We start from the raw sequence: 12,145 nt of genomic DNA on the forward strand, positions 1-12,145 counted from the left end.
GCTCTCTGGGTGATGCAGTATTCTGATCCACCTCCTATTCCCTAACCCGGGGAAGAACTGAGTCCTGTGCTGTGCTGGGGATGTCACTCTTCTGACTGGTGTGACATTGCTGTCACTCAAACAGATGATTGATCCCACACCTGTACAGAAAGATCAGAGACAGATAGGGTCAGGCGATAGGGCACTAACACAGAAGTTAGGCAGAGGAACTTACATTACCTGGTATCATTAAGGCTACATCAACAGAGCACATTGATCACTGGAATAGGAAAGTATTATAGGAAAATACATTTTCAAGTAATTCAGCATATCCAAAGAAAACTATGCCACATTGAAAAAGACAGAGCTTGGGGCCATAGGGCTCTGGTCAAAAGTAGTGCACTAAATAGGGAATACGGTTCACAAGTCACCCAATACCACTCATGTTATGTCCTGTAATTCGGGCAAGGGAAAGTATGAATCAGTGAATAGGGTGTTGGGGCTATTTGGGAGGCATACATAGTCTACTCTCTAACCTTGTTGACCGTGGTGAGGGGTGTGCGACCGGAGCTGGTGTGGAGTCTCTGGCGAACTCCATGCTGCTGCTCCTCAAACCCCTGTCCCGGCGACCTCGCCCTCCTCACGTCCCGGTCCATGAACCTCCCTGGGGAGCGACCGAGGCGTGGGTCCCCCCCCAAGGCTCTCCCTGGAGACCTGGCCAGACGGGGGTCCATCATCATCCTGCCACTGGGAGACTTTTCCCTCTCCACCGAGTGTGGCCGGCGGCCGGGCGACTTGTCGCGGCGGAACTCGGTGCGGGCCTCGCGGTAGCGGTGTGGCGTGCCCGGGTCACCGTGCAACGCGGGGCTGGCCGCCAGGCGCTTGGTGATGTGCTCGTTGTAGGAGGGCGGCCCACGCTTGTTGGGGCTGTGGATGAAGAGGAAGTGTTGGAGAGACCCATTGTGGAGATGGAAAGGGCAGGGCACGGCGCCACAGGACAAAGATCACAGGATAAACAGCATTACATAGTGTACTGCTGGCGTGATGTGAGGGGGAGTATCAGGATGAAGTTACTGAAACAGCAACTTATGCATTCAGCTTGAAGAAGTGATCTTGGTACAAAGTGGTCCATTAAATATATATTTATATTAAGCTAATGTCAATCATAACTATGGCTAGTGTAATACTCTCAATAGCTATGTAAAATTAAATCAAGACAGTACAGTAGCAAGCAATGGCTTTGGATGTCGAGAAAGCAATTCTCATTGAAATCCCTGAAGATAATGGGTTAGCCACTGTCGCAGTAGGAGACAAAAAATTAGCAAGTGTAAAGGACAAAAAGGAGATATGGTTGATTCTGTCACTGCACATTTGTATCCATCGATGGATTGGAGAGCCAAAGACATTTCGTCATATCGTCACCATGTTAGCTCCAGAAGTAAAATTTCCCATTTTATATTACACTGAGGATTATGGATTCAATGATATGACAACTCCAGCTGGTCTTTTTCCTAGCACTTTAACAAACATCAATTTTCCAGACATAAATTGCACAGAAAGAGTACGATGTATGGTAACGGCTGAATGAGGGTTGACAAATTACATTTTGGAGGGACTTCTCAAATTCTGTCTTTGTACTCTTATTTATTTATTTATTTATAGTAAAACATATTTTTGGTGAAGATGAAAAAAATTAAACCCTATGCCACTCTTCAACCATCTATTCGCTTCTTTAAACATCATGAAACCCACAAGGTCAAAAGCACTGTATGGGAGGGTGGTTAAAAAAGCACTGTATGGGAGGGTGGTTAGAAAAGTGACTCTAAACGAACAGTCACATTAATGCAGCTGTTTGATTGGTAGATACAGGGAGTCTCAGAAAATACAAGTAGTAACCATACTTTATTTACCATAATTTATTTGACCTTTTAAATAAACATGGCCTTACTTAGGCTTTGTTACAAATTAAAAAGGCACACTTCCTCCTGCAAAGAATAAACACCAGCATTAATCCAGGTCTCATTAATCCAGGTCTCATTAATCCAGATCTCATTAATCCAGGTCTCAGATATGCATGGTGTATCAGATGGAAGAATACCATTACCAGAAAGCTCACAAGTTATGTATGCCAACCTATGTCACCCGTATGCAGACAGGTGCCACGAGTATGACAGACTATGCCACGTGTATGCCAATTAATGCTATGGAGCGATTCAGTGCCAACAGAAATTGTATTTGAATTCCATAATTTTGCCTTTTTGTATTAGGATATTGAATTTAATATTTTTACATTTGTAATGCACAAATTAAATAACTGAATTAATAAACTGAACCTGTATTTCATTATTTGAAACTGAATTGAATGAATATTGCATTCAGTTTTAAAAATCAATTTCAATTTAACTGAATATTAAAATTCAATATTTATACACTGCTCAAAAAAATAAAGGGAACACTTAAACAACACAATGTAACTCCAAGTCAATCACACTTCTGTGAAATCAAACTGTCCACTTAGGAAGCAACACTGATTGACAATACATTTCACATGCTGTTGTGCAAATGGAATAGACAACAGGTGGAAATGATAGGCAATTAGCAAGACACCCCCAATAAAGAAGTGGTTCTGCAGGTGGTGACCACAGACCACTTCTCAGTTCCTATGCTTCCTGGCTGATGTTTTGGTCACTTTTGAATGCTGGCGGTGCTTTCACTCTAGTGGTAGCATGAGACGGAGTCTACAACCCACACAAGTGGCTCAGGTAGTGCAGCTCATCCAGGATGGCACATCAATGTGAGCTGTGGCAAGAAGGTTCAAGGTTCAAGTGTATCAAGTTTACCAACTATAATTTAAAGTTTACCAAAGTTTCATATATTCAACTTCTCAGACGCATTCAGATTCAGTTTTCAAATTCAGTTCTCTAAATTCAGATTCAAAACCAGAGACAACATCCTGGTACTTTTCCAGCCAGGAGAGGTAAAGGAGAACAGATAGAATCAAATACTCTCTGTGGTAAACCGAAGCTTCTGCCGGTTTCTGAAGCCAATGTGACATGTTGAATTTATTTTCTTCCTTTGAATTTGGCTTTAGTGTTTGAACCGTTTTGGCTATAAGCTATTATGACCCCATTCCTGAAAGCTAAGACTCTCTGGAACATGGACGTGTCTTCTGTTCCCCTCAATTCAGTTTTAACTCATGAAATACAAGTTCAATTTATGAATTCAATAATTCAATTTGTGCATTACAAATTAGAAAACATTAAATTCAAATTCAATATCCTAATTCAAATTCAGATGATGGGAATTCAAATTCAATTTCTGTTGGCACTGAAATCGCTCCATATTATGCCACCTGAATGCCAACCAGTGCCACCCATGAGAGGCTCCAGTCCACACCACCATCGTGCACTTCAGTGATTACTGGTGGAAATTAAACAATAGCTAAATGAATCCTAGAGCGAGGAGAAGTCATAATGAATTCCTATTGTAACCACGACTGGCCCAATTCTGCCTCCACTAACCAGTGTAACCACTAACTAGCCCAGCCAACAGAAGGTGCAGTGACGAAGAATCCCATTGTTCCTCCAATTCCCAGAATTCCCATTGTTCCATTGTACCACCACCAAACAACCAATGATGGACAGTATCTCTATGCATGCATACCCAAGTGGTGTGTATGTGTTTCTGTGTGTGTGTGTATGTGTGTGTGAGAGAGAGAGGGAGTGAGTGAGTGAGTGATTGATAGAGAGTGAGTGAGAATTAGTGCTGAGCGATTAGTGCTTTTTTGGTCGGTTTGGTTTCAGTTTGATTATGAATAAATAATCACAGTTTTCTATTTTGATATATATTTTTGACATTAAATGCACTATTGTCACGCCCTGACTCAAGGGACTCGTATTTGTTGAGTGAGGGTGTGTATTTTCTGTGTTGTGTTTTGCTATGTTGATTTTCTATGTTTAGATCTGGTATGTGTAGATCTATGTTGGCCGGTGTGGTTCCCAATCAGAGGCAGCTGTAGCTCGTTGTCTCTGATTGGGGACCATACTTAGGTAGCCTATTGGCTCTAGTTAGTTGTGGGATCTTGTTCCAGTTATGGTATCTTTGTGTGTTACCTTGGACTGTTGTTTTGTCGCGTGTTCGTTCGTTTAAATAAACATGTATGCTTATCACGCTGCGCCCTGGTCTGACCAGTCTATAAACGATCGTGACAACTATGCATTATGTGGGTTGAATGATGTAACACAGAATAAAACAATTCATAAAAGTCCCATGATGGTAGTGACTGCCCATTACTGCTTATCACTTACCATCATTAAGTCACATTACTTTAATAAAATATTTCAGTTGTTGTGTATATTACATTTGCTTTATTTGATGACTTTATTATTTAATTCCAAGTCATCATCTCATCTCTATAGAGCTGCTGCCTATGCTGTCTGACAAAATCACTATTTTAGTAGTTCTTCAAAGTAAATAAGGCATACTTTTATGACCGCTGAATACAAACTATCAATCATGAATTTTCAGGTACAGATACTGTACCTCATCAAGCAACTGCTTTCTATCCCTCTCGATCAGCATTCTTCTCTCTTGTCTGCCCGACACTAACCTTATGTAGCAGGCGTAAAAGAAACATACCGGCGCGCAATGGATTTCGGCCATTGTAGTTAATTACCATGTTTACTGCGCTGAAATATGTAGAATTTTGTCCTGTTGGAAACTACAACTCCTTACTACATCGCACAGTTTGGGCTTGATCTGATTTATCTCTAGAGAAACTAAGCAATGTGCGCATTAAGCTCACAGAAAAAAACCGAAGGAGATGGAATTCAAATAATTGAGCCAAGGTCCATCAATTAGTTGTTTAAAAACCGAAAAGAAAAACCCACATTTCGGCTAATCACTTAGCACTAGTGAGAAATGAGTGAGTGTAGGGTGAGTGAGTGAAAGAGAGAGAAATAAATAAATCGAAAAAGAAAGATCCAGATAACCTGTGTCCAGAGCCATTCCTCTGCAGCTCCCCCTCCTGTCCCAGGTTCCCCTTACAGCAGATGACCCGTAGCTTGTTCTGGTAGGACGAAGCCAGGTAAATGGCCCCAGAGGAGATGGCTGGGCCCAGGTAGCGCGGGTTGGGGATGTCTAGGTGAGCGTACGAGTGGGCCCTGAACAAGACACAATACCCCTATTGACATCTTACAATGTTATGCTAACTCATTCAGGGTTTCAGTAAACTAAAGGATCATTGAGGTGGTCTTACCCTAGAGCAGAGTGGCCCTGGACCTCAATCACATCCAACGAGTTGAAATAGGTCACAAACAGGTAGGGTTCTCTGTAGGCTGAAATGGAGAGGAGCACTCTGTGTTATAAGCATGTATGAGCACTTATAATGTCTTATAACACTTTTCTAGATTGCAATGCTCCAATCCTTCGGAGATGATCCTTATAGCGGTAAAACATTATTTTGACTTACCAAATGAGAGCGGCAGACGGCTCCATTTGATGTCCTCACTTCGACTCCTGCGGCCGTACTCGTCCACAAACACCCCAAACTCTGGACAGGGAATCACCACAAGCAGAAATTAGCAATAATTCTTGCAGGTAAACTGTGTGGAAATTGATAGTAGCACTTTCACTAATCATAATGACAGCAGACACTCTCCCTCTCTCACACACACACACACACAACCACACACACAACCACACACACAACCACACACACAGCCTATAGAAGTGTGTATGAAACATGTGTCTGACCGTGGAAGCAGAGCAGGTACTCGTCTTTCTGCGGTGCCTGGGTGACCTGGATGATGGAGATGGGGAAACTGTGGGAGGAGGCCGCAAAGACGGCCGAGGCTAACGTCACATCGTTCTTATCCAGGAACTCTGCAAGAGAGAGGTCCCCACACCAATCAATCAACCAACTATAGAAAAATAACAGTTTATTTTTGGACAAGTCCAGGTAGTCCCTCCCTGTTTCAGTCCGTTTAACCCGAGATAACAGCGTCTACCATTAACTTGCATCCTGTGTGAGGAGTCGTTGATCTACCTTCCAGTATGTACTGCTTCATCTCGATCTCGTAGAACCTGTTGGTGCCGATGATGATGCTGTAGCCTGTGAAGTGGATACAGCTGCAGGGCTCTGACGTCTCAATCTCCTTCTTGATGCAGAACTTCTTGAGGCTGTCGTTGTAGCGCAGGATGGTGATCTTGTTGGGCATAGCGGCACATATACACGTGCCATTCTCAATCTGCACAAGGGACAAAAACAAAAAACAGTCGGACAACAATCACTCCAGAGATATAGCGTAATCAGTTGTGTCTACAGTTTCAAGGAATGTAACAGACAACTTGATGCATCATCAAAAGGTATGTGAATAATTTGCTATGCGCTATGCCTATGACTGAGACTCATTTTTATACCAGAAAACATTGTTTCATTCTATTTCGATAAGATGAAAAAAAGCCACGAAGAGAAACGCAAATTGGTGGCTCACACCTTGCCAGAGGAGAAGAGGTGGCATCCCTTGACCGTCTCAAAGATGTATGGGCTGAGATCTGGCTGGGCCGGGAGGTGGGACTGAGACAGAGACTGCTTCACCTTCTTGATCTCCACCAGACACAGGGCCCGCTCCTCTCCTGGACCAGACATGGTATAGACATAATCACTCATTAATAAAGCCCTTTTTACATCAGCAGTTGTCACAAAGTGCTTTTACAGTAAGCACAAACACCTACAGTACCAACTGCATACTCCATCCCACACACAATAACACAGTTGGGATAATAAACAGATACTACACTGTATTAAGATTCTTCATAATCTTGGTACTACTATACTGTTCGGTGAACTACGCTCACGTGCTACAGCAACCTTACCTGGACACAGTTTGTGCCCAACACTGACCAGTAATTATGAGCAGCTTGTCGTGCTCCTTGAGGATCCGGATCTGGAAGACGGAGGCCAGCCCGGGGATGTGAGTCAGGCTGTTCTTAATGACGTTCAGGGCATACAGGCCCTCCTCAGAGCCAACCAACACTATCTATGGAGAGGGAGAGAGAAGCCCACACAGTTAGAATGGGAAAATAGCAACATGACCCATCCGCATACATATTTTGCTGTTGAGAATTGAGCAAATAAAGCCATGTTTCTTTCACATTCTTGTGAATGATCTATTTAGATAGCCAAGTATTATTCCATCCATGATAAAGGTATATCTCAAGGCCATATCATTTACTGTATGTAACAATTGATACCAATTGTTGACCTACTTCCACATATGGTTTAGTTGCAGGACCTACCTGGTCAGTGAGGGGCAGGGTGCAGTTAATGTCCAGCCGGTCGTCTCCCTCCAGCTTCAGCAGAGAATTCCCTAGAAGTTTCTGTCATCATATAGGAGAGGGAAAGCAACACAAGTCAGCAGGTTATATGCACAATGGCTGTGACAAGAGGCAAGAGGGTAGCAGGACAGAGCAGGTGACGACACAGACATGACTGTGAGCTGCTAGGTATGGACACTTGGGGAAAAAAATATCATAAAATCAAAATGAACAACAGACACTTGAAACAACTATAAAGACATAGCAATGGATGGTGAAACTATCAATCCCTAAACAATAGACCAAACCAATTGATCAATCAATCAATCTTTGGGCTGCATTGGTGGGGCGTAGAGTACATGACCATTAACATGGAAGTGCATGCATGAAGCCAGGGGACGAAGCTGCACAGCAGTGCCATCTCACATACAGGCGCTGCATGAGTGCTGCATGTGTGGGTGGGTATGTGGCTGCCTTTCAGGGCGTGAGAGTGTATGTTTGCATTTACTGTATGTGTGATTGAGATGTGTAGTTTGTGTGCTTGGGTATGTCTGTACAGTAAGTGTGTGTACTGCATGCTCTGTCGGCCCAAGCATAAGGCAGGCTCATGCAGATCTTTACCTGGACCAATGGGGAGAGGTTCTTCTGTCTTTTAGGAACAGCTGTCTACAGTGTGGTCAACAACACCCCAGTGTATTTACACATTCAGTGTAAAATATATGTGTAAAATATGTATTCATACATCAAATCATTGACAACAAACACAGACAGTAGAGGGACAACATGCAGACAAAGAGAGAGGGAAGGGGAGAGAAAAGACTATTGAGTGGGAATACACCTGACCCTACTCTCCAGCAAAAACCAAGCAAGTCTTGCTCTCTCATGTTTGAGTGTGGTTCATCTATAAACTTTAATGCACTAGTAGGATAACTCAGATGCAGACCTTGAAAGTTACAACAATATTTCAAATATCAACTGACTAGAGATTGAAGACTGCTCTCTAGATACACACACACACACGCACACACGTACACACACACTCACCGTGTCAGCCTCCACCTTGTCCTTGGAGCCCCTGCTGCCAGCTACGACTGACTCCAGGACAGCTACCCAGCGCTGCTTGTCTGGGAAGCTGGGAGCCATGAAGTATAGGGACTGGCCGGGCCAACAGGTGGTGTGGGGGTGAGACTCCAGCTTTAGGATGTATGGGATGTCTGCACACAGCGCACCAAAACATCAAGATGACAGATTGAAGAAGCATGACTTGATCACACACCCACATCTGATTAAGCTACTTAAATGAGTAAAAGCTGGAGGAGTCATCTAGAACTTTTGTTAGGTTTAATGCAGGGACCATTAACTTCGCTTGTTCCGGATGGTGGATTTTTGCAGAAAATCAGAAGTTGAGACAGGTGGACCCTCATCTACTTGTGCACAGTATGAGTGCATTAGACAGGCGCAATGTAACCGTACCTGACTTAGCCGTGTTGATGAGCTCCGAGGCTCCCACAGCTCCATGGATGGTCACCTCTCCGTCAGGGAGACACAGCTCAAACTCCTCCTCTGGCTTCAGAGAGTCTGGAAACACACCAGGGTCATATTCATTAGAGCAAACCGTAGTAAAATGTTTTACAACGCTAAACAAAGAATTACCATTTCCTATTGGATAAGTCCCAGGAGACCATGGTCATGAAAACACTGCCAAAACACTGGTGAATAAACACTACAGGGGAGTCAAGTCAAGGAGCAGTACCTTCTCTGGGTTCAGAATCATAGATGGACACCTTGGTCCCATCCAGCACCACGTACTTCCTCTCCCAGCCTTGCTGACCTCGCCTGGAGTTCCTGCAGAGACGCACACACCTTACATTATGAACCAGAACATTCACAGGTGTTACATTTTCCCTGTAAAGGGCCCTACCCAGAGCTCATTCCCAAGAAAGAGGAGGAGGAAGGAAGGAAAAATACGTTCAGTTTAAAAAGGGCTTTACAAAAGATGATCTAAGTGCTCTACATAAAGCAAGGTAAGGCAGGTAAACAGAAGAATGTCCATAATAAAGGGGTTACTATGAGAACACAGACCTGGGTTGTTTCATCCAGCCCTCCAGGCGTACGTGGCCAGTGGCCTCTTTGAGCTGAAGGGCAGGGGAGTTGGCCTTCTCCCGACACAACGCCTCTGAGAAGTGGGTAGCATACTCCGCCGGCAGGCCGCACGTGGCAGGAAGGCTGGGCGAGCACTTGGGGTGGCACATGGTGTGGCACTCTACAGTAGACCAGGAAGAGAGACAGAAGGAAAGGCATTAATTCTGGAGGAGTGATTTTAGAGTTATGGTGGCTGAAAACAAGTAATAATATGCCATTTAGCAGATCCAAAGCGACTTATAGTCATGTGCGCATACATTTTTATGTATGGGTGGTCCCGGGGACCGAACCCACTACCCTGGCGTTACAAGCACCATGCTCTACCAATTGAGCTACAGAGGACCACAGTACTCTGAGAAGTTGTGTTGTCAATCTATTTTATCTTCATACCTGCATACGAGTGTCAGGAATCATTCAAAAACTTATTATAGAAAATAATGACTACAAACTAGGAAAATTTGATTTCAAGAAAAAGTTTAAATATATGGAATTATGTAGTAACCAAAAAAGTGTTAAACAAATGAGATTCTTCAAATAGTCACCCATTGCCTTGATGACAGCTTTGCACACTCTTGGCATTCTCTCAACCAGCTTCATGAGGAATGCTTTTCTTGCTTTTTCTGAAGGAGTTCCCACTTGTTGGCTGCTTTTCCTTCACTCTGCGGTCCGACTCATCCCAAACCATCTCAATTGGGTTGAGGTCGGGGGATTGTGGAGGCCAGGTCATCTGATGCAGCACTCCATCACTCTCCTTCTTGGTCAAATAGCCCTTACACAGCCTGGAGGTGTGTTTTGGGTCATTGTCCTGTTGAAAAACAAATGATAGTCCCACTAAGCACCTTACCAGATGGGATGGCGTATCGCTGCAGAATGCTATGTTAGCCATGCTGGTTAAGTGTGCCTTGAATTCTAAATAAATCACAGACAGTGTCACCAGCAAAGCACCCCCACACCATCACACCTCCTCCTCCATGCTTCACGGTGGGAACCACACATGCGGAGATCATCCATTCACCTACTCTGCGTCTCACAAAGACACGCCGGTTGGAACCAAAAATCTCAAATTTGGACTCATCAGACCAAAGGACAGATTTCCACCAGTCTATTGTCCATTGCTCGTGTTTCTTGGCCGAAGCAAGTCTCTTCTTCTTATTGGTGTCCTTTAGTAGTCGTTTCTTTGCAGCAATTCGACCATGAAGGCCTGATTCACGCAGTCTCCTCTGAACAGTTGATGTTGAGATGTGTCTGTTACTTGAACTCTGTGAAGCATTTATTTGGGCTGCAATCTGAGGTGCAGTTAACTCTAATGAACTTATCCTTTGCAGCAGAGGTAACTCTGGGTCTTCCTTTCCTGTGGCGGTCCTCATGAGAGCCAGTTTCATCATAGCGCTTGATGGTTTATGCGACTACACTTGAAGAAACGTTCAAAGTTCTTGAAATTTTCCGGATTGACTGACCTTCATGTCTTAAAGTAATGATGGACTGTCGTTTCTCTTTGCTTATTTGAGCTGTTCTTGCCATAATATGGACTTGGTATTTTACCAGATAGGGCTACCTTATGTATACCACCACTAACTTGTCACAACACAACTGATTGGCTCAAACGCATTAAGAAGGAAAGAAATTCCACAAATTAACTTTTAACAAGGCACACTTGTTAATTTAAATGCATTCCAGGTGACTACCTCATGAAGCTGGTTGAGAGAATACCAAGAGTGTGCAAAGCTGTCATCAAGGCAAAGGGTGGCTACTTTAAAGAATCTCAAATATAAAATATATTTTGATTTGTTTACTATATGATTCCATATCTGTTCTTTCATAGTTTTGATGTCTTCAATATTATTCTACAAGGTAGAAAATAGTAAAAATAAAGAAAAACGCTGGAATGAGTAGCTGTATCTAAACTTTTGACTGGTACTGTATATTAAATATTTCGGTTGTAAAATAGTTGCTAATTAGCACAAATTTGAGAGTTAAAAAACAGAAATCATAGCTACAGAAAGCTGAAAACCTCTCTTCAGCTGTGAAAACATGATAGCGGTATTTTACCTGCATTTGGATTTTTAAATGTTATACAAATCAGAACACCTTTCTTTCTCTGGGAGCATTTCTTTCCCCGAGAAAGGAGAGAGAGAGTGGCTCGATCAAAACAGCAGCAGGCCTCAGCAAAAGAGGTATACAGTGCCTTGCAAAAGCATTAGAACCTGTAATTTAAATGGATTTTTATTTGGATTTCATGTAATGGACATACACAAAATAGTCCAAATTGGTGAAGTGAAATGAAAAAAATAACTTGTTTCAAAAAATCTAAAACATTAATAACGATAAAGTGGTGCGTGCATACAGATGAAGTCGGAAGTTTACACCGCCAAATACATTTAAACTCAGTTTTTCACAGTTCCTGTCATTTAATCCTAGTAAAAATTCCCTGTCTTAGGTCAGTTAGGATCACCACTTTATTTTAAGAATGTGAAATGTCAAAATAATAGTAGAGAGAATGATTTATTTTAGCTTTTATTCCTTTCATCACATTCCCAGTGGTTCAGAAGTTTACATACACTCAATTAGTATTTGGTAGCATTGCATTTAAATTGTTTAACTTGGGTCAAACGTTTCGGGTAGCCTTCCACAAGCTTCCCACAATAAGTTGGGTGAATTTTGGCCCATTCCTCATGACAGAGCTGGTGTAACTGAGTCAGGTTTGTAG

General features: G+C 42.9%; 1 protein-coding gene across 1 annotated transcript in view; it reads right to left on the minus strand.

Moving 5' to 3' along the window:
* LOC311133099 (citron Rho-interacting kinase-like) overlaps positions 1-12,145 on the minus strand; it is a gene marked incomplete at its 5' end in the record, with an annotated part of 40,031 nt that continues 27,886 nt past the window's right edge. Inside the window, 15 exons of the mRNA XM_084166531.1 lie at positions 1-140; positions 516-906; positions 4,971-5,141; positions 5,237-5,315; positions 5,450-5,530; positions 5,734-5,862; positions 6,026-6,227; positions 6,476-6,615; positions 6,884-7,019; positions 7,279-7,359; positions 7,918-7,962; positions 8,341-8,510; positions 8,770-8,874; positions 9,050-9,141; positions 9,379-9,559. Coding sequence (XP_084022657.1) covers positions 117-140; positions 516-906; positions 4,971-5,141; positions 5,237-5,315; positions 5,450-5,530; positions 5,734-5,862; positions 6,026-6,227; positions 6,476-6,615; positions 6,884-7,019; positions 7,279-7,359; positions 7,918-7,962; positions 8,341-8,510; positions 8,770-8,874; positions 9,050-9,141; positions 9,379-9,559 — 2,027 coding nt within the window. The 3' untranslated portion in view covers positions 1-116. The remainder of the gene's footprint in view (positions 141-515; positions 907-4,970; positions 5,142-5,236; positions 5,316-5,449; positions 5,531-5,733; positions 5,863-6,025; positions 6,228-6,475; positions 6,616-6,883; positions 7,020-7,278; positions 7,360-7,917; positions 7,963-8,340; positions 8,511-8,769; positions 8,875-9,049; positions 9,142-9,378; positions 9,560-12,145) is intronic.

The sequence above is a fragment of the Coregonus lavaretus genome (assembly GCF_964263955.1).
Source record: "Coregonus lavaretus genome assembly, chromosome: 8".
Lineage (NCBI taxonomy): Eukaryota > Metazoa > Chordata > Actinopteri > Salmoniformes > Salmonidae > Coregonus > Coregonus lavaretus.